We start from the raw sequence: 22,515 nt of genomic DNA, 5'->3' as shown, positions 1-22,515 counted from the left end.
AAGTTAATCAAAATTACTGACCAGACACATCATATTAGATTGTTAATATTGATGTAAGACACACAATTTTTTTGCATGCGTAATTCTACTTATTTAAAGTGGAGTATGGAGAGAAAATTACATTTTACATTTTTATATTTTTTGTTTTTCATATGTCGGTTGAGTTCTTTCAGGATGTCGAGCAGGAAGTCATACTCCGTGGAGGGTCATAGAGAGATAACTGCAGGTGTGTTGGTCATTGTGTCTGCTTTGTTACTGTGGTGTGCACACAACTCAATACCAAACCCCCGAGTTTCTGACAACACTTTTATAGAACAACATTAGAGCTTGATAAACAACTTCAGTCACTGATATTTCTTTACTAACTAAACATAACTTAAGAAATAAAACTTTATACAGTTTTAAATATGCTGGTACAATTCAGTACAAAAATAAAGGCAATGAAACGTCTTCCATACACAAACACCATCACGTCATCAGTCACATACTGTCACTCAGAACACATGAACGCTGGGTAAACTACTTTCGCACTTTAACCACTTATATAACAAAGCATGAATTAGAAATACTGAATGATAATTTGCTGCCTTTTTTACATCAGGACCACAGCAACAGCTGTGGGTATCCATGGAGTCTGAATAGCCACTAGATGGCACTTTGGATCCACAGGAGGAAAAAAACAAGGTACAGAATACTTTTGGACGCTCAAGCAACTTTTGATTTGTTTGTTTGCAGGTTCATGTCTGAGCTGATGACCAAGTTTTTCATGCTACACCGTCCTTTGAGAAAGCAGAATAGTCTGTAAAAGTCCCTTTCTAATGATGACACCAGGATGTCCATGGCGAGTCTGCCTTCCCAGTCCCTCCTGTTGGCACCTTTTTAGTCAAAAAGGACCCATGTCGCCCGGAAGAAAACCCCACGCTTTTTCTCTTGGATGTCCTCTCATGGCCATGGCTGGTATTCACACAAAATGTCCAGAGCAAAATATCTGCTAATTTCCCGTATATCATATCTCTCTTTCTCACACACAAACACAGACAAAAACACACTCACTCAGTTCTTTTCTTGACTTGTTTTCTGCTTGAAAAGGCATCATGTGCTAGGATTTATCCCCTTGGAGAACCTAAATTAAAAGACAAAATCTGTCACAAATCACCTTTTATGAAACAAACTGTCTGTGTCCGACTATTTGAATATGTTTGTGTGTCCCTGCGTTAGTGATGCTTACCTACCTGGTTGCGAGTTTTGTGGGATTTCTGCATCAGCACTCTCCACTGGTCATACAGCTTCATGGACATGCTGCTGCAGCCGTAGGCGTGTTTCCGCACCCAGCCGAAGAACTGCTTCAGCTCCCTCCGCAGGGTGGAGTTGGAGTCCCCGCTGGACTTTGGGTCACAGGAGCCCGACATCAACCGCTCTGCATGAGAAGGCAAGAGAAGGGGAGGGGAGAGAGACACTGGAATTAGCCTGGCTTTGGTGTTCTGTTATTGAAACATCTAGCATAGCTGCACTGGTGGAAGAAATGCTCAGATCCTCCATCTGACTAAAGTAAACAAGTAAAAAGGCCTGCTTTCAAAAATCCTCATTCCACAGTAAAATATCCCCTGAGGCTCATATATTATCATATTGGATTTAAAGAGCTTTAGAGTGAATTTCAGTTCAACGTTTACTGGTCCTCTCACTGCTCTCATAGCACCATTTTCGACCACAGCAAGCCGACAGACACAGTGACTGACTAGCTGGTGGAAGTAGTGGTGCATTTGCCAGCTAAAGAGCCAGTGTTTTGGTAGAGACCAAACACAGAGCTAAAAGAGAATGAATATTAGCGTGGTGGTCGGAAACACGACTCCAAATGAATGGTTAAATGGATCCATAATTGATGGATGTGTAAAGAATATATTTTTTGCAATTTCTTGCTAACAAGTTCATTATATCAACATAGACGGTGGCATGTTTTCTCAACTTGTTTCTGCGGCCCTCAGGTGACCATATAATCATTTAATGCTGTTTTAAACAAATAATCTAATGAACAGTAACCACCAAGCAAAGAAGAAGAAGGGAGAAAATGCTCAGTGAATAATGTAATCTGTGTGTGTGTGTGTGTGCCAGTGTTAGCCATGAAAAGTTCAGGCTGGTCAGTCTGGTACTTTTGCCAGGCTTTCATGGAAACTTCTGAGAAACACTTAAAGAATGTTCAAGTTTTTTAACAACTCATATTTTGTTCTCATAGTCGAGGTCATCATTCCTATCAGTTATTCTAACATTTTACTCTGCGTTTTTATTGTTTCAAGTCTGAGAGACAACTGCAGGTAGCCACAGATTTATAGCATCCAGGAGGGCTAACAGCACAAGCAAAGCCCTTTGTGTTCCAGCTAAAAGAGCACATAATTGGTTTGGCCTTAATCAGATTAGATTTTTTTTTTATTCATTTCATTATGTGATTTGACTGATTCAACTGCCAATACAATACAAAACAAAGCCTGGGAGGAGGGGTAAAGAAGGTTTAAAACAGCACCATCTTCTGCACAGCTGCCAGTATCCAGCAGTGTGGAAAGAACAGTGGTACAAGTTGTCTCTTAAAATGAACCAAAAGGCTCTCAGAAACAGAGATCAAAAGGAAAAATGCTTTCTGAGTAAATTATTGTGTGCTCACCACTGTGGGGTGTGGATGCAGCAGTAGGATGACTCCACTCGCTCCAGATCCCAGCTTTGCGAGAGCCATAGATGCCCACGGGGTTACAGCGAACCTGGACAAAATACAACGTTATGAAACCAGACCAAATCTTAGGAAGACTTACATACACGTCAACACATGCATAACCACAGCAAACCATACCTGGACAAAGTACACTGTTCCAGGTCTCAGTCCAGCCAGTCTACAAGATGTCTGATTCCCAACGTCATCCATCACCTACATGAAAAAAACAAAAAAAAACAAAAAGAATAAACACAGAAGAGTTGAGCACTGGAGGTCTGACCGCAGTATTAAATACCAATGGGCAAAAACTAAAACAAAGAGCAGACACAAGACGTAGAAAACACAACCGCAAACCATGTACAGACCTAAACATGCATGCACACATCTTTGTTTAGTAGCTCCTGATCAGCATGTTTATGAAAATATTTTCATGTAATCATGCCTGCTGGGTAAAATCTGCTCTCTATTACTTATTACAGGGCTGCACATGCTGAGAAACACACACAGGAGCGCGTGCAGGTACTAAAATATACAGTTGGCAAAAATAAAGACGGCCAAATAGATAGAAAGAAATGGTCCAGACACCGCAGTTAATAATGCTGTCTAATGGTCCCGACTTTGTCTCTGGCATTCGGTCTGTAAACACTTGTTAACAACAGAAAACAGAACATGGAAATTACAGGCATCAGAGGGCTAATGATATGACGTGGGGAAGCCAAATCGTTGAGCATCTTTACAGCCATATTGAAGACATTAACAGCTGAGATGTATCCCTCCATTCCTCAGGATGACCTCATGATTAGGGCCGGTTCAGAGGGAAACAGCGTTTTGTTTTCACCACCAAACCCTTAAAGCCGCTTGGATTTGAGTCTTCTCTCTTCTCCTCCTCCTCCTCCGAAACAGTCTCATCCCTCCGTCACCTCCCTCCACTCCCTTTCTTTTCTTTTTCCATTTTGCGAGCAAAGACTTGCTTATATTACATCTGTGTAATTCCCCCTTAATTACTGGAGAATCTTCACTTGTACCCAGAGGACTCAAGTGAAGCCCCATCTGCATGGAGGAAGGTTTTACACTGTATTTTTCATTCATTAAAAGTCTGAACAGAGGTATACACAGTGGCTCCGGCCTGTGTTTTTTCTCCTGATCAAAACCTGACTTCTCCTCTTGGCAGAGGAGGCCTCAATCAGACTAGATTAGAGGTGATTACAGCGTTAGGATGAGAAACAGCTGGGAGAGAGCAGAAGTGATGTATCTGTTTGCGTGGAAGAGACAAAGAGAGCAGATTTATGTCCTCATAACTGGGTGTCCTTGTCCCTTACCTTCCAGTCTTGGCTGTCCTCCAGTCTGTAGCGGATTTGGTATTTGGCCTGAAACAGGAAGTCTTTGAGAGCGGGCGGGGCCTCCCAGCGAACACTCAGCTGGTCCTCTAACTGCCCAACACGGCTGACGGTCACACCTGATGGAGGGTCCGTGGTCACTGGAGGAAGAGGAGATGGAAGAAATTATTATGTAAGAAGCTCTTATCAAGAGGGTCTCTCATGAAACAATGAAAATAAGCCAAAGTGAGTGGGACTTTTCACTATTTTCTAAAAGTGCGACCAAATTAATCAGTGAATCAATAAAATAATTGTTGGTTGTAACCCTAATCCCATCACATCCTCTTCTGACAAGTCAGGCATCACAAGCCACTAGTAACATGTAAGAAAAACACTAAAAGTATAGACAAGTAACCTTTCAAAATAAAAAAACTTTGATTTTTGAAGCCTATGGGACAAACTGAAAATCACTTCCTGTTTGTAGCTTGTTGTGAATACGTATGTTAACAGTCGCTAATTTAAATACAGAGGAACACTATCGTTCATTTGGGGTCATGTCTGTGTAAGGCCAAAATTGCAGCTCCGTTTTCAGAGGGAAAAATCTGGCCTGTTAGACGCTAAACGCTCCACTTCGTTCTCCAGCTATAGTCGCTAACTTTGTACAGATTTATTAGAGCCGTTTCATTGAAAACAGCTGCCCGCTGCTGCTGGAAATGACGTTTTCTAGACCAAAACAAAGAGCTTAAAGACGCTGTAGCTCCAGGCAGCTTCAAGGCTTCAGTAAATGTCTTTAAAAAGATTGAGTGGATGAGATGCTAAACAACCTGCTGAATTTCTGTTTATTTTTGACAAAACAGATTTGTATGTGTGACTACAATGTCTCAATCAGAGTAAAATCTCAAACGTACAAACAATGATTTCATGAGAGCCGCGAACCGGCGTAATATCTTAATTTATTACAGCCATTAACAAGAATATTTCTACCCTCAGTACTTGATGATAAACTTCTGGTGGACAGCTGGACCAGATGATCATTTTAATCCAAAAATTCATAGCTTAGGGGCTTCTTCCTACATTTTAGAGTTTTGTTTGCAGGGTCAAGAAATCCATTCAACTGTTATTTAAGGCGGCAGGAGTGATGTCTTTATGTGTAACAGCACACTGAAGGATTGTTCAGCGTTGGCGGAGGTTTGTGGTCTCTGAATGCCTTCTAGTTTCTGAAGAGTTGACTTGTGTGAGCTGTAAGAGGGTTTTTTCATCTGAAAACGATTATCTTTTCGACAAACAAACATATGGTGACAGACCATTATTTTAACTTCCCTCGCATTTTGTTTTGGGTTTTTAGAGACTGTTTCAATATTAACGTCAGTTCTTTTTCATAATGTCATCCCTTACCAATAAACAAACAAGGTGACCCAGGGGAAAGAAAAAGATGGGAAAGATTCAGCAGAGGGACAAAGTGGGAGTTGACACGGGAGTTTTAGAGGATTTGTTTCTGGCCACCAGTGTTTTGAAGAACCAAGACTCTTGCTGAAATCATGATGATTTATAAAGTGGGAGCCCAATGATGGCAGCCACAGTCATAAAGTAAAACTGAGAAAATTAAAGTCAAAGCTTTGTAAAATATCTTAACACAGTGGAGCGAGTTGAGGTTGAAGTCATATGCAAATAGATGGAAAAACACTGTGAAGATAAACTACAATTAACTCAAATTGTTGAATACATTTTTCTTGGACATTTTCTCTGCATGATAATAATACAGAGGAAATGCAGTGGTTTTTAATTATTTAAATTATTTAGGCTTAACTAGTGAAATAATAAATTAAATTAAAAATAAATTAAATATAGGATTAATTAGTTAACATTATGTATATCTAATTAAGTGACATTTAAGTATGGAAGCTGATAACCAGTTTAGTTGTTTTCTCAAAATATCAGAAATAACCACACTTTTGTCTCTCCTACTTGTCCAGTTATTCCTGCAATCACAGCAGTTAAACAGCAATTGTTTTAAGGACTTTTTTTGCCTGAGCTTTGTCCCTCAGGCTACGAAGAGGCTACTGCCCTTTTCCTTGCCCTCTGATTGGAGGATGCTTGGGCCTAGCCTGAGAGCAGGACCAGGATCCAAAGTACTTTATACATACTTTAATAACTGTTTGCACTTTTTTGATTAAAGCCTGACAACATACTTCATAATCATTTGCTCTACATGAATGGCATTCAGATATTTTCAGTTATTTTGAGAGTAAGATATTACATCACTTCATTCTTGCTTTTTCAAGACAATTATTCCTTGCAACTACAACTGTCACAGAATAGTCCTTGAGTTTTTTTTTTTAAATGGCACATGTAAGAAAGAATAAAATTATTTGTCCTCTGATAAGAACAAACGTGTTGCCCGTATACATTACACACATCTGGCAGTAAAAGTCAATGAGACATGACAAATTACAGATGAATCATCGTTAACATGTTGTTGTGTCATTCCTCAACTCATCCTCATCTCAGAGTCAGATGCCAGTACAAGTTGCCTCTAGTCCCTCGGTTCAGAGGGTTCCCCGAGCCTGAGGAATGCAGAGAAAACTGTAGGTGTTACCACCTCGCCTTCATAACTGATTAGACATGACCTTAGACGCGAGTGACTCACAGCAGCTCTGCGCAAGGTGTGGCTGCTGCGTTTTATGACCTGCTACTGTTGTGGAAAATTGAATGAAAAGAATGGCCAGGGCAACCTGAGGGGAAACAAAACGCGCACACACACACAAGTCCAGAAACTGCCTACGCTCTGCCCGCCTCTCTGTTTCTATACTGTTACTGGGTCCTGCCCTGCCTTCAGGGTGTGTAAACAGGTGTGTGAATGTGTGTGTGTGTGTGTGTCTGTGCGTGCATTCGGGAACGGAAAGGGATTATAGTTTGATGGACGCCTGTTTCCGCCAGTGACGTGTTCACCCCTGAAACTCTATATGGCTTTCTCTCAGTACATTTCCCAGACACAGTTTGGTGCGTGTTAGGAGCGAATCAGGTGAAGAGCTCCAAGCTAATCAGTTTGCATTATTTCAGGTCCAATTCTTAAAGCCTCAAAAGCCCAAACTCCTTGGGCCTCTGGGTCTACAGTCTGCTCGGAGACAGGATTAGGTTCGAGGATCAGTCTGGAACATTCCAACACTACATAAAAGGGGGATAGCGAGTGTTTTCTGTGTGTGTGTGTGTCCAGTGAGCATGAGTAAAGAAGAAAATGAGCTCATCAAAAGAGAGGGCGCTCCTATTTGTCACACACCTACGCCTGTCCAGGTGCATGCATGAATGTGTGTGTGTGTGTGCGTGTGTGTGTGCGAGTGTGTGTCTGTGTGTGTCTGTGTGTGTGGGGGGGACTTTTCGAAGATAATGAGGATAGAGAAGGTCTTGTTGCAAGCTCCGTTTGCTTAAACCCCACTAAGCCATTCAAGGAACCACATAACAAAGCTTTAAAAGGGAACACTGCTCAGTTTCTATCAGCATGAAGCTTGGATGGGTACTTGTGAACAACTTTCTCCAAAAGTCAGAATCCACAGAACTCAAGCCAATGTTCTGTCTGTAGGAATAAAAGAGATGTGATCGTTTTATTTCAACAACATGCATTTGAGGCTAAAGCTGAATCCATTTATGGTTCCCAACCTGTGGGTCACAAGATAAATCTAAGGGGTCATTAGATTATAAACGAACCACCCAACAATTTCCCCCTTCCTTCCCCTTTAAGGTCATTTAATATGCTTTTCCCCACACTGAAAGTCTGTATTCACTTATTCCAGCTCTTTATGGAATCTATAAAATGTTTACACTGGAAGGAATATTCAAACCCAAGACTTTGTGGTTTTTAGGGATGCTCCATACATCTGAAGGAAATGTTTTAGATTTCTTGTGCATCATTTTATTCACATTAAGCCAAACTGTAGCGTAGGTTGGTGTCCTTAGGAAAGTTTTGGATCTCCACTGGGTTTAGAATTTAGAATTTAAGAGCTCGGGGAAAAGACTGGAAACATCTAGCCTGGCGCTTTGAGAGGCACTGCAGGCCAAGTAAATGTCTGGCACATAACCCCTATAAAACCACAACTTGTTGCTGTTACACCAAAGTTTTTACATGGATTAAACAAACAAGATTCAACACGTTAATTAGTATGCTTTTGAAGCGCTGGAAGGCCTACTTTCATGTTTTCTTTGGCTGCTAACCCCTGATTACAGTCTTAATGCTAAGCTAAGCTAATCAACTCCCTGCTTTTGCTCCAGTGTTAGCCCAGAGATATGAAAATGGTGTCACTTCTCTCAAGAGAGGACAATTCCCCAAACGCCCAACTATTCCTTTAAATTAACCAATACGAAAGCAAACAAATCAATTCCTTGCTTTGAAAGAGCCAAGAATGAGAATTAACATGATTTTAGCCTGCTACGACCATGTTAGCCTGGATTAGTTAGACCACAACTGAAAAACAAGAACCTGTTATTTAGCTTTTGTAATCTTTGATTGCTTTTTTTTGTTTTTTAAATTTTCCTGTGTTTTTAAGTTTTTATCACTGTCACAGTGTCACTGGATGATGATTTGAATAAAGAATAAAGCATCTGAGAGGGAAAAATCACACAAAATCCCTCAAAGACTGAACTGCTCACAAGATGTAGACAAGATGTAGATCTGCGTGATGGGGGTCACAGGTAGACACTGCTTTGTTTATTCAAGCCCAGAGGTTGATATCTATTGACTAAGATCATACCCCGAGGCCTCATTGACACTGGCATCAAAGCTCTAAAAAAACAGCAGGTCAGAGTTCACTTCTTTTCACACTCACCCACGTCTAGGATGTCGAGCGTGATAACATCAGAAGTGGCGTGGCCCAGCTGGTTGGAAGCCTCCACCCAGATCTCATAGGGCGTGAAGAGGTGTAGGTCCCGAGTGATGCTGCAGGAGTAAGGCTGCGAGTGAGTGTAATCCTCACACTCCTTCTCCTTACCATACCATCTGGGAGGAAAAGGAAAAAATACTGAAATTACCTTGTCAGGATCAATATTCTTGAATAAGACAGAATAAAATCTTTTATATAATGTGTTACTGGTTAAGAGTTTTTCTGGCACTTGTGGTTTTATTAAGTCCTTATTTACACTAATCTGACTGTAAGTGAAAGATCTTCAGTTAGCATGCCTGCGGGTACTGCGTGTCAGGTTCCCTTTTGGTGTTTTTAAATAGCTGATTTAAGTATTAAAAAATGTGAATAGAGCTTACAAGCCATCTGAAACTCATTTTTGAAAATGTATCGTTCCCAGATGAAAACCTGTTTTCCTAATTCTCATGAAATTGAACCTTTCTGAAGGGCTTCACCCTCTGGCAAACGCAGATTTTATTTTTCTTGAAATAAAGTCTGCCAAAGAGATAAGGTATTTTGTCCTTTTTCCAGCTCAGCTTTAGCTTGTTTCTGGCTTGTTTTTGAGGCGTTTCAGTACCATAAAAAATCTCATGAAATATGCTGTTTCTGACATTCGCAGTAGCCTCACCATGATAGATGTTTAACCCATCTGAGTCCAACGGTGGCTTTGCTTATTTTCCACTCCTTTCAATTACAGGCTGATAGTCACATGTTGTACTTTTCAGAACAAGTTAGGCTACTCAGAAATGCTATCAAGTGACTGTTACCAATTACCCAAACATTAGCTTAGCATGGCAGGCTTGTCAAACTTTGGTTTTCTCCACATGTTGAAGCAATGTTCAAGGAGCTGTAGTAAGCACAACATTCTGTATACAGAGTTTGGAGGGTGTAGGAGGGTCATTTTTTTTTTAAATCCAAAACCAAACCACAAGAGTAATAACAACTGATTTAACAGAGTGGTTATCTGCTTTCTCGCAACAGTTAGCATACCTAGCTAACTAGCTAACTAATTACAGGAGTGACCAAGTGTTATGGCTATATGGTGCTCAAGGCAGGTAAATCTACTGTGTAGTATTCCCCCACTATGAAGTACATCCTGGATGCCACAGTATCAGAGTTTAGGGTAATGTTAGCATCGGAGTGCTGCTGTCCTACTGTGAACTGAAAAATGGTATTGTGCTATCAGCTAAATTCCTCTTTAAGTTTTTTTATTGTGTGTTTTCTCCTTTTTGACAAATAGGTGGAGAGAGGTGGAGAGAGTCTGTGATGATAACTGCACAGAAGCCTTTAAAAAGTAAGACATGCACTAAATTGTTTACATGGTATTATCACATATGTATTGTTAACACAATGTCAATATGTCATTTCTCAGGGGTATCATCAACGCCGGTGTATCGCAACCCCCCTAAAAATACACTTATATTGTAAGTCTTTCAAAAAATTATGAATGAATTTATGTTTATCCTTGATGAAAATTATAGTCACAACACTGTTAGAAAGAGAAAGTTGTATGGTTGTTCTTTCATTTAACGAAAAGACAGATTTTCTGAGATATATATATATAGCTGTGTGTATATACCTGAGTTTGTACTTGAGCCTGTACTGTGTGCTGATGTTCGTCTCTCCTTTTCCACCCGGAGCCCAGCTGCAAGTCAGGTCTTTGGTGTTCCTGGACCAGCAGGTCAGATTGACCGGCTTCTCTGGAGGCACTGGGACAGAAAGGGGGACAGATCGAAAGATGGGGAGAAAGGGGAGGGTGAAAATAAAGCGAGAGACATTGGTAAAGAGACAGAAGTGAGAGAGAGAGAGAGAGAAGTTGGAGGGAAGATGTAAGGTCAGTGAAGGTACAAAGTTACCTCTAGCCATTACTTCAGCCCTTTTCCTCCTGAGTGTAATTCACCCACTAGTGATGTTCTTCAGAAATTGGTGTTTTTTTCTTAATTGGTGTGTGTGTGTGTGTGTGTGTGTGTGTGTGTGTGTGTGTGTGAGTGTGTGTGTGTACTGTCTGGTCTGATTTGGTCAGGCTTGGGATCCCTGCCAACATTCCTCGTCTCTCAGAACACAGGGTGCTCAAACCAGTGTCGCGCAAAGATCACAATCCAGACTGCATCTCCTTGTGTGTGTTTGTCTTGTGTTTGTGTCTGACAAAACGAAAGCATGTGTTCCTCCATCATTAAGTTTGGCAATCATTAAGTTTTAGCATCATTAAGTTTTCTTCCAAGTGCATGAAACCTGTCTAATAATGTGACTGCTTGTGTTTTTTTTGCCCTGTTAGATTGTGCTGTAGTGATGCCAGTTTAAAAAAAAATTGCAAAAACAACACGAACACAACTGGTATGCATACACTACAACTACAAACATGAGGCAAAAATTGAAATCAGCTTGGTGCGACTGGTTTTAGTGTTCAGGGTACTATTAGGTTCATAGCGTTACATTTTTATAAATATATATATTAGCTTAGCTTAGCACAAAGACTGTGAACAGGTGGAAACAGATAGCCCGACCTCTGAAGGTAAAAAAAACCCCTGCCAGTCAGAAGCTCTAAAGCTCAATAATGAACACGCTGTATTCTTTCTGTGTAATCCAAACAAAACCCAAAATGTTAAGTGTTTCTTGCCTGTAAATATCGACTTCATGGAGTTTAAGCTGGCAAAAAGTGAGACTGAAGAAAGCCTTCCAGTCTTAAAATTAATCACACATATTTATCCAACAGACATTTTAATTAACTCTCAGCAATGAAGCAAATAAACATATTTCCCAATATGTCGAACCATATCTTTGCCCCTTAAGCAAATGTGGTTATTTCAAAGGTTATTAAAAAGCACCATATTGACAAGATCACCCAGGAAATATTTAGGGGCAAGGCAATGCATTATGTAAACGCTTGTCCTCACAAGTGCAGAAGTTCAAACGTGTAAAATGTCCTGTGACCCGTGTCCTGTGAGTGATTGTGCGAGTAATGGACCACACAGGTGGTCGCACAGTGACACACTCATGGAGGCCTCTCGCAGGCCTGAAGGCAGGAATACTAAACATAAAATACAGCTGCACACTAAAAACCCACTGCCTCCTTGTTGTTTCCCTTTATTCCAATTTTCTTTTCACTCCTCTCACCTTTTGTTGTGCCACTTCTCTCACTCATGGTCTACTCTTAATTTACCGCTTTCCCTCACATTTAACAACAGAGAATCAAAACCATGTTCCCACCTGAAAAAACTGCGGCCAAATAAATATACTAATAACATGCAAAAATAAAAAATTATGCACCTCTGTGTGAATGAAATCAAGCTGAAAAATCAAATATAGCTGCTGACAATCTTCAACTTACTCCCGACGTAGAGGCAGGAGCCCGCCAGGATGTGACCCTTGTGGTTGTGACAGACCAGATTGTCACCAGACGTCTGCCTAGAGGCATTGAGTCCAGCCAGTGTCACACTGAGGTTCGTCGGGCTCAGCACTCGATACAGGGAGCTGGGCAACTGTTGACCATTGAGCGTCCAGAACAGAGAGCTGGCGTGGATGCCAAGGTCGGAGTGGACCCAGCAACTGGCGGTCAGGTTGGACCCCATTCGAAGGACAGGGTCCTGGGGGTAGATTACTGCTACATCTGGAGGGCACGAGGAGATGGACATTAGAGGATGGCAGCTGATGAGCCCTCAGACAAATTTACACTTTGGACTATTCAGTATGTGAAAGCAGCAGCTGGGTCTTCTGTGGCTCAGGATGGACAGAAAATGACCCTGATAATGACTGAAGTCACTCTTGAAAATTCAAATGCTGGACAGAAAGCCTGCATTACAGACAAGAGATGTGGAGCCTAAAATTTGTTTTCCAGACGTTGAAGGTTTAATGAAAGATGCCTTACAGTTGCATTGTGGGATAAGTAGGATACAGTATTATGGCACTCAACCCAGACCCCCAACTTTATGGAAACATCATAAATAGCCGGAGGACCCCTTTCAGAAATGCCAGAGTCGAAAAAAAAAAAAAAAAAAAGTAGGTTGTTTTTCTCTTTTTCAACATATAGCATCAAATTATTGTACCCAGGTTTTTAAAAAATGTTGCTGGATCATCTATTTCAGTACAAAAACAATAAGAGCAAAGTAAAATAAACATGAAAGTTATGAAAAACTAATTCTAAACTTTAACTCTGAAATCTCACATGTTGGAACACAACGTCAGGAAAAAGAACAGACGCTACTTGATGAAACTGTGACAAAGCCATGAGAATAAAACAACGCTGAGGAAATATTCACGGAGACAGATTACTTAGCAAGCATATTTTATGCTTCAGCAGGATGATTTTCATGCTGTCAGATGTTCAAAATTTAAAATCCTTCTGAAAACTAGGAACGTACAGAAAATTTTTTGTTGATAATGTAAAGCAAGTACTATTTAAAAAGTGCATTTTTGCTGTTTTTTGTTTTTGAGATTTTAACTGTTTTAATGGTTTCATAATTTTGTTTTCATTTCTTTTTTTTATTTCTGTTTTCAGCAGTTCTTGTCCCTGTTTGTTTTTCTCGTGTGGCTTACAGTAATCATTTACTTTGCTTATTTTTCCTGCAGTTTTAGGTTTTTAAATCTGTAAAACAGTAAGTAAACTCTTGGAAACTTGCTAAATAAAATTATGATTTAAATAATAATTTATCTTTCATCATCTTTTACTGTCAAATGACATCTAAACAAGCTGCAGTTCGAGGCACTCTTTTCTCTGACTTTAAAGGAAATTTTTAATCATATTTGTGGATGTTTTAATCACTTTGTCTGTGTGTGTAACTTGACTCGCTTGTTGTGATAATGTGTGTGTAATTTGCAAACTCTGCAAAAGACATCTTGATGTAAATCCTCCTTAACAAAAAAAAAGGCTTATAACGTACAAGCCGACCGTGGACGAGTCTTTGCACTGAGCACAGGCGAACAAAACAATGGAAGATAAAGAGAAGCGATCTAGAGGGCGAGTTTATTTCTGCAGACCGGAGGGTTTTGTAAAAATGTTGCCCACCTGTGTACACCTCATGATGAACACGCGTAAGTGAGGTGACTTCGGTGAAGACTGACTGAACAGCGAGTGAATGAGAGCGTCGACACTTTGTTAGACCACTACAAATCTATGCCCCGGGGCTACAACTATTCAGCGGCCAGCAGGCTGACGCTGACAGACATTGTGTGGTCCTTTATGGAGGAGCTGCCTTTGAAGAATCAGCTGAAACTCCTCAACAGTATTGATATCATAGGCCCAGCTGGAGCTTTGACCTGCCACTTCCACACATTTATGCACACACATGAACACAAACAAACACACGCACAGAGGTCGGCTGTGTTCGTCACTGGATACAGCGGACTAAAGAGGAGTCTGTGATTAGCCAATAATATGCTGCTCCAGCTGAATAACAATCAGTGTTTATGTACTCCAGGCACTGAGGACGGGGCATTGGCCTCGAGCGGGGTGCGAAGCCCCTGAACATCACCCCATCTCCTGCAGTTCAAACACCACAGTGATAGACACAATTACTACTGTTTATTGTCTCTGTCTGACACACTCGCTAGAGGAAATGGCTTGTAAAGTGTTATTTGTTTGGAGAGGCTGAGGCTGCTTGCACAGCTCTGATCAGGGCAGGGCATGGATGGAGTTACGGGGCGAGCTGAGCAAGGAAAATGTTTAATTTGGGTTTCAGTGAGAGTCGGAGGTCTCCGCTGACATTCACAGTTGCCTTTAAGTCTGACTTTTCTTTAAGCTGTCAGCCTTCAAAGGTCTGTGGCGTCCTCTCTTGTTTTCTGAGGAACTGTTTACTCTTTACTCACTACTGCATCAGTCCAAAGACAGCCAATGCTTTCCTCTGTCTGCCTCTACAACAGATGTACCTGTGGGACGTTTGGAGGGGCCAGCATGGACGAGTCAAGCTGAAGAAGTCACGCAACATTTAGTGATGACGAGCTGTGCAACACCACTGAAAAGAGATCGAGGGAACAGCAGTGCATGTTTTTTGTTTTTGTTTCTTCTTTACTTTGTTTTTTTTTTTACATAGATTCATAGAGAGAGTAGGGATTATCTTGTCGAACGTTAAATCAGAATAGGGCGAGCGCAGGCAGGAGAAGTGAGACATATTAGGTTAAAAAACTGAAATATTTGGTGTTAAATGATCATATCCAGCATAAATACTTCTTTATGCGCTAACAGGACATATAAACTCAACGTTTACAGGATTATGAGCGGCACTAAAAACTAATTATATGTTAGTAAGAAAATTCCACATTTAAACGGTTTTATTTCAGTGGCATCCACACAAACCACAGCATGCCGAATGAAGGGGAAGTACCCTCCATCATTACACTAAATAAAACAGTAATGACCTATTAGGCCCTATAATAAACAGCAGGGCAGCTTATGATCAAGGCCCATTGTCTTCTACAAGACCCTAAAAGTATACTTTCTTTTATTAGCGCCTTTCAAACTGGATGAATAACAGGAGGTCCTCTCTGAGGAGCTGCTCTTTGCCAGTGAGCTCACCATAAAAACTAATCCAGCCACTTAACGTGGGGAAGCGGACATAACTTTGATTTATTTATGTTAGTGTGCATTAAGCTGCCGGTTAACATTCTCCAAAACCTGAGCAAATGATGTCACTGTTTTGTTGCGGTTCGTAAAGCCCCCCCCCGTCCCCCTTGCCCTCCATGTGTTAAACGAATTATGGCCTGACTTGTTGAAATTCCGCCTTCTGGGAGATGAGTCCTCTCTGCAGGGACACAAGCAATATACTTCAGCAGGAGCACATCAATAACACGGCGTGTCAAGTGGACAAAGTTTTTGTTTTATATTTTTGAATGTGTCCAGAAGTCCAATGGGTCCAGTCAAGTGAGCCCTTGTTGTGTAAATCATGTAAGGAAAGTATCTGTGGAGTTATTTGTATTGGAAACATTTTCATATAGAGTATCCCCCTGGAAATATCGCTGTCTTATATGTTCCTATAAGGAATTTACATAATCCTGTGTTGATTTATTCCACCTATGGAAAACCTGTATCCTCAGTGCTCTTTAAAGGAGTTAACGTAGCCTTTTAGTGCTTTATCCTCTTTTATTATCACTACAATATCCCTGTAATATTATTATCAGGTCTTGCCTTATTTACTCAATATTTGTCCTTCCAAAATTAGTAATAAGTAAAGTCATTTTATCCCATATGATATAACGCCCTTATCGGGGCTTGTAGTGTTTCTGGAAGGTTTGCACTGAGTAATACTCCTATCCCACATTGACACCATTATAATATTGATATTATATTTTTATCAAGACTTGTATTGCATCTGTAATATTTGTACTGACTAATATCCCCCTGAAATAACGATTTTATCGATCATATCACAGGCTTGTGGTTTAACTGTAACGTTTGAACGAACCCTTGTGAAAATCCACTTTTGGCACCTCTGTTGCCTTTAAACCCATGCATACCAGAGCAGGACAGTGTCACACAGAGATATTTACAGTAAGACCTCCGTGTGACACATGGCTTAAACTGATCCCAGTGGTCCAAAAAGGCAGCCTATAGCCAAACCAAAACCCCATGCCCAGCCGAGACCACGACTCTGCGCATCGGTGGACATCTGTGTGCAACTTACGTGTGGATAAGGACAGCACGCCGGGAGTGTGCAGCGTGAGGAAAATCAAGCAGATATCCAAGAAGGTCTTCATTTTCCAACACTTGGTTTTGTTTCTGTCCCGATTCGTCGTCCGCGTGTTGTTGTGATGTCGCCTCTTTTTTTTCGATCCTGGAGAAAAATTACGCACAGTGGAAAGAGGAAAAACAGCGCGGGTTCAAGCTGAATGCTCCGGATTTTATTAACGAGACAACTCTCAGGAGTGCAGGAGCGCGCTAGAAAAAGTGTGACCCGGTGGAAAAAGTCTCCCTCTGAGAAGCCATAAGGCAACTCGTCCTCTGTAAACGTCTAAACGGGTGAGTATACCGCGTCCAGTTTGCAGTCTTTTCCCTTCTTAATGCTTCCTGCAGCTTAATCATACACAAGTTCATACTTTCTAAGCCCCTCCCCTCTCTCTCTCTCTCCCTCTCTCTTCCCACACAGTCGCACAGTCATTTCCCCCTCTTTCCGTCCTTTCACTGCTCCTTCATGTCTTTTCTTTTCCAACCTCTCCCCCCTTCAGTGATGAGTATGGGAGTCAGGCCCATTCACTTTCACTGAATCACTCTGTCTCTGTTACTTTCCATGCCTCAGGTCTCTGCACTACAGTTTTTCACCGTAGGAGGCTGGGAGTAACAGGAAAGGTTTTCAAATCCTGAAGTGTCTCTGTGAAGGATGTGACACAGGCCCTCTTTTAATAGCACTTCAGTCGTGATGTTTTCTCTTTCAGTTAGCAGGTTTGACTCAGACATAATAAAATTTGATAAAACTGTGCTATGACTCTAGCCCCAATATCCTTATCCATATTTTCAGTGGGTTATTTGTGCGGTTGATTGACAAAATCCGTTGGCCTCCCTGTTGAACCTGGATGTCACTTTGCTCTTGTGAGGATTTAAATTAAACAAATGAAATGATCTGTGGTCCAAAAACTAGCCACAGCAGTGCCTGTACTGTTACCTGTAGGATATCTTACACACATCAAAACAGGATAGTGGGTCACTTTTCCGATTTCACATGGCTTATCTACATGTGCTCTATTATGCTACTTTTTAGCTTCTATCATCTTGTGTTGTGATTTTTGGGGGTTTTTTTGGGGGGCTTTTTATTACAGGGACATTTTGCTGGGAGGATTCAGCAAGGAGTCTAACAATACAAATAAATCCCAGTAGCATAAAATCTCAACAAAGTGAAGTGCAGAGCAATACCTCAGTAACAATGACTTCTGTGCTGGATATTTCCATCAGGTTACTGCCATCACTAAAAACCCTCTCTCTTCTCATTGCTCACAGCGTCAGCAAATCACAAATTATGAGCCATGTTTTCCCGTTGTTGGTTTTTGGTTTGTTTTAGGGTTTTTTGTTATTTTGTGCCACTGGACAGCAGGTGTCACTGATCATTATGAAAACATGGCTCTTAGTTCAGCCTGGTGGTAGGAAGGCACTAAAGACCAGTCCAAAACATCTTCGTGAAAGCAGCCTTTAGACAGTAAACATTACATAGTGTGGCTTTAAAGTGGAGATTGGCTTTACTGTAATACTTCACATAAAACTTGACCCTGTTGTTTATTCTAAGGGGATCTACATTCATGAAATTGCTTTTTCTTTCATGGCTGCTTTAACATACACAATGATGTCACAATGTTGTTTGGTTTGCTCGCAGTTCCATTGTCGTGAAAATCACGATCACTATTGCTAAATAGACAGTGACTAAGCGTGAGTCAAAACATGAAGTCCCAAAAAACCCACAAACTGTCTCACTTACTGCTGATTTATTTCATATTTATTTAACATGACCTTTTGGTCTAGATGACCTTTGTCAAATATGTAAACAAGAAACAGTTCCATATACACGCAGATGCTGGACGGATTATCCAATCAGAGGACCACAAAGTTAAGTCAACAGGCTTTTTTCACTGCAGACATTTTCACTTGTCATAGTAGGAAAAGTACAAGTGGTAATAATAACATAAGGGATGGCTACATTCCATTTAGATGTCCCGGTAAGCCATAAGAGTGCGACAGCGAGCAACCGTGCATAATACCAGGACCCTGAAAGTGTGCATCAGACTTTCCAAAGCTTTGAAAGAGACATAATGTGTTTGAGAGCCAAATTGACAATTTTTAACTTAAACTGGAATGTTACTTTATTTATTTTTAATAATAAGTTAATGAAGTTGAAAAATACAACCTATACTAAATATAGAGCAAAGAAATGCATAGGAGCAGACAACATCAGGTAAATAAAGACAGAAATATCTGTATTTAACAATAACATAATCTTTTAATAGTCCTAACATGGGGAAGTTTGCATAGTATATAAAATAATAATTAATAAATGCACATATTTTTATTATCCATGCTATTTTTAAGATTTCAGGAAAGATACATGCAGGACTACAACCACTAAAGAAACTACAAGCCACAAATTACAGCAGAACTATGGCAGTTAGTGTACCTAAAGTGTATCCTAAGCAGCAATCAGAATGTATTGTTGATAAATTAAATAGATTATGGGGGAAATATTTTTCAGCAGAAACAGAAGAATAAGTAGGACTATTTTTAAGACTATCTATAGCCAACTGACTGATTGATCAAAAATCAAGAAAATGGGCAGAGCTTCTTGACATAGAAGTGAATTATATGTGAAATGCCCCATCATGCGTCATCCAATCGGCACTGAGCATCCAGTGAAGCTTAAGATCGATTTCTACAGGAGAAGAAGAAGAGGAAAAGGGCAAGGAGGGCAACTTTCCTTTCCACAGAAGTCATTTTTTTCCATAGAGGAAGAGTTTCCCTCAGGCACAAATTTGGTATCAGTTGAGCATGTCAGCAGGACGCAGGAATCCACCAGTCTAACAGCGCTGCGTCTTGAACAGACCCTGGAGACAAGCAGAGTGGAAGGGGACACTGCAGGGAGAGGAAATGCAATCATATCAGGTCACAGTGGGATTGAGAAATCCACATTTGGGTCCCAGAATGTGTCTGGAGGCCAGAAACTTTCTTCATGTTCATCACCTAAATGGGCACTGTGACTAATGTTTGACTAATGGTGGCCGAAGACATACACACATTAGTCCTGGTCGTACTTCTCTGGTTTGACCAGCAGTGAGTCAGGAGGAGTCCAGGCAGAGTATGAACCTAACAACCATGATGACCTTTGGGTCCCGGCCTACAATGTCCCCCTTTCTCCTCACTCAGAGGGGACTCTTGTTCGAGGGGCAGTTCCCGCTCGTGCCCCGCCATTACTGTCCAGGAAATGTGAAAAGAATTTCGTGACACTGTTGTGGCTGTTGTGTCACTTTCCGGACGCCTATTCACACTGTCGTAGTTGGAATAGTTGATTTATGAAGGATACGCGTCACCTCCTCCGTCCTGTCTGTGAAAATGTTGTGTCACTGTCTCAGCTTGTTGTGCTTTATGCTGCTGCTGTCTTCCATTTTTTATGCTCACTCGCACATCAACGCACATGTAATCTCTCACCCACACATTCCTGCTCACATACAACGCACAAAGACAAGCACACAGGCTTATAGTCAGACACACACACATATGCCACACATAATACCACATCTTCCATCCAGACCAGTCCTTAATCCAAAACACCACAGCCAGAGAGCAGAAGACAAAGTGCTGAGAGGCAGAAACAAAGATGGCGACAAAAAGTGAGACAATGAGAGACAGAAAGATCAAGAGAGCAGTTAAAGCAGTGCTGCAGTTAGATGAAGAAGCCCGCTCTTTAGTAATGGCAGCCATGCAAGGACAATAGGCCTTAAATCCATTTGAACTGAGCCACAGCATGAAGTGTAAACCAATGTCACATGTCTGACAGGATGTTTCTCTGTGGAGAGCTGACGAGACTCCATTTCTAATGCAGCTTTTTAGCCACGCTAGCAGCACGGCTCGCGCTAATGTCGTTTTGTCGGTCAGTCTCAGCAACTATTTGATGGATTGTGGTGAAATTTAGCACACGCCCTTGTGTTCCTCTCAGGATGAGTTGTAGTTGTTTTTGATGATCCCCAGACTTTGATTCAAGCATGGTAAACATTGGACCAGATAAATATCAGCCTGTTAGCATCACTGTAAGTGTGTTAGCATGCTGGTGTTTGCATTTAGCTCAAAGCTGTGCTGATGTACAGCCATGCAGAGAGCCATTAGCATGGCTGTAAACGTATTACATCATGCTATCTGCAAGATAACAGTAAGAGTCTATAGTCAGTATACCACCTTAACAAAGCATAAATCTGCTTCCCTATGCTATGTTTAAAATTACAGGGATCATTCTAGCTTTTTTTAGCCTGCCTTTAATGTCCTTATCTCATGCTCTCAAGTTAATTATTTTGTTATCTTGAGATAGCATGGCTTGTTTTCTCATGATGAAGGTTTGTTTTACCTCTCAAGAAAACAAACAGCCATTATATCAACATAACGAGATAATATATATTGAAAAAATTACGATACGATTATGATATGAACACACTGTTCTGTAGGTTGGGTTTAGGAGTTTAAAGCAAACCATCTGAACTTTTTGTAAAGTTTTTGCCATCTGCTGTAAGAGTGATTTGATCTGAATATGAGTGTTTACCTTCATATCAATGTAATGTAAATATATTTACACAATAACAGCTAATAATATCAGATTAAGGAGTAGTGGGTACCCTTTGATCTGACATTTCCAGCTGCCATGGCTTTTGTTTGCTGATAAACATTATATAATAAGATAAGAGGAATAAGAGGAAACATTTGTTTTCTTGTGATAACAGGTTGATTATCTCGTCTTCTTGAGATAAGTTTGTTTTCTCAGCTAATGAGATAAATTAACCTGTTATCAGGAGAAAACAAATTTTGTTATCTCAAGATGACTCAATAATTAACTCGTAATCTTAAGATAACGGCATTAAAAAATAATTGCACCTACGACTTCTGTACACAGCATTTATTTTCTGTTAGAAAAAGAAGAACTCCATAGAGTCACAGTCACAGAATTGACTGCAGCAGGTTACAGATCAGATTCTTCCATATTCTCTGTAATCTGCAGTTTGTTGCCTTTAGGGAACCCATCAGATGAATGAGCACATAACTATTTTAACAGCCGTATAACAATATTTTGGATGAAAAAGGAAGTCATATTCAGCTGCGATTGATGAGGTGAAATTTGAGGTGACATTTTAAAAAAAGTGCCCCTGTAAAATGTGGAAAGTCATAAGATTGTCACACACATCTCTCAGTCTTACAGTCAAATTTCTTATGAGCAGCCACAGGAGGTTTTCCTTCATTTGAATAATATTTTAAATTGTGCATCTCTATGAGTATTACACCCTGAAAGTCTCACAAACCTTCTTTTTCAATAAGAAAGACATATTTGTAGCCCATAACCGTTTTTAGAATAACATAAATTGGTATAAACAACAGGGATGAATGAGATTATTGTGAAGGTTATCTGCTAGATCAATATTAGTTATTTGAAACGTTTCCTGTGGTGTTTACTGTTGGAAAACAAGATTTGAGCGAGAAAAAAGGAAAAAAAATTGAAAAAAAAAAGTTGGTGAAGCTTAGGTCAGTTCTTATTTCACATTTGATAGTCATACCTGGTTTTAAAGAGTAATTATTTCATGACAAATAGATAAGAAGTTCATCATCAAGAGGCTGGAAAACTCTAAACAGCAAACGAAGGAAATAATCAGAAGAATGGATGAGACAACAAGATGAGAAAGAAAATACAGTGAGTAGACTGAGACAGGAAAGAGAAGTTTGAGATTGAGTTAGAGACAACGGGAGAGCCAAAAGCCACTGAGACAGAGATATTTGGAGAGAGGGAGAGAGCGGGGGCAGAAAGAGGGGGAATATAGACAGAGAGAGAGAGAGAGAGAGAGGGAGGGAGGGAGTAGCTAATCAAGGAGAATCAGGACGTTTCCTCTGTAATACCCACAGGCCTCGGCTGAGCCCTGCTCTGCAATCCTCCCTGATTGGAGGGAAGGGTTTGTT

The 22,515-nt window shown here is 40.6% G+C and overlaps 1 protein-coding gene across 3 annotated transcripts; it reads right to left on the bottom strand.

Moving 5' to 3' along the window:
* Window positions 1-292: 292 nt before the first annotated feature.
* Window positions 293-16,962, bottom strand: crlf1a (cytokine receptor-like factor 1a). Of its 3 annotated transcripts, none has more exons than XM_046413229.1 (9): window positions 16,517-16,962; window positions 12,232-12,510; window positions 10,483-10,612; window positions 8,832-9,001; window positions 4,018-4,175; window positions 2,837-2,911; window positions 2,654-2,747; window positions 1,233-1,417; window positions 293-1,142 (listed from the first exon to the last, which is right to left on the bottom strand). In XM_046413229.1, exons 1-9 carry the CDS (start codon window positions 16,587-16,589, stop codon window positions 1,107-1,109), a joined length of 1,200 nt encoding a protein of 399 aa, XP_046269185.1. In that variant the 5' UTR covers window positions 16,590-16,962; the 3' UTR covers window positions 293-1,106. The 3 variants fall into 3 exon arrangements, with proteins under 3 accessions (XP_046269185.1, XP_046269188.1, XP_046269187.1); XM_046413232.1 differs by having other exon boundaries at window positions 293-1,123; window positions 1,229-1,417; window positions 16,517-16,960; XM_046413231.1 differs by having other exon boundaries at window positions 293-1,123; window positions 16,517-16,959.
* Window positions 16,963-22,515: the final 5,553 nt, after the last annotated feature.

Source organism: Scatophagus argus, chromosome 15, assembly GCF_020382885.2.
Source record: "Scatophagus argus isolate fScaArg1 chromosome 15, fScaArg1.pri, whole genome shotgun sequence".
Lineage (NCBI taxonomy): Eukaryota > Metazoa > Chordata > Actinopteri > Scatophagidae > Scatophagus > Scatophagus argus.
The sequence above is the reverse complement of the archived record's forward strand: the minus strand, read 5'-3'. Positions and strand labels throughout refer to the sequence as shown.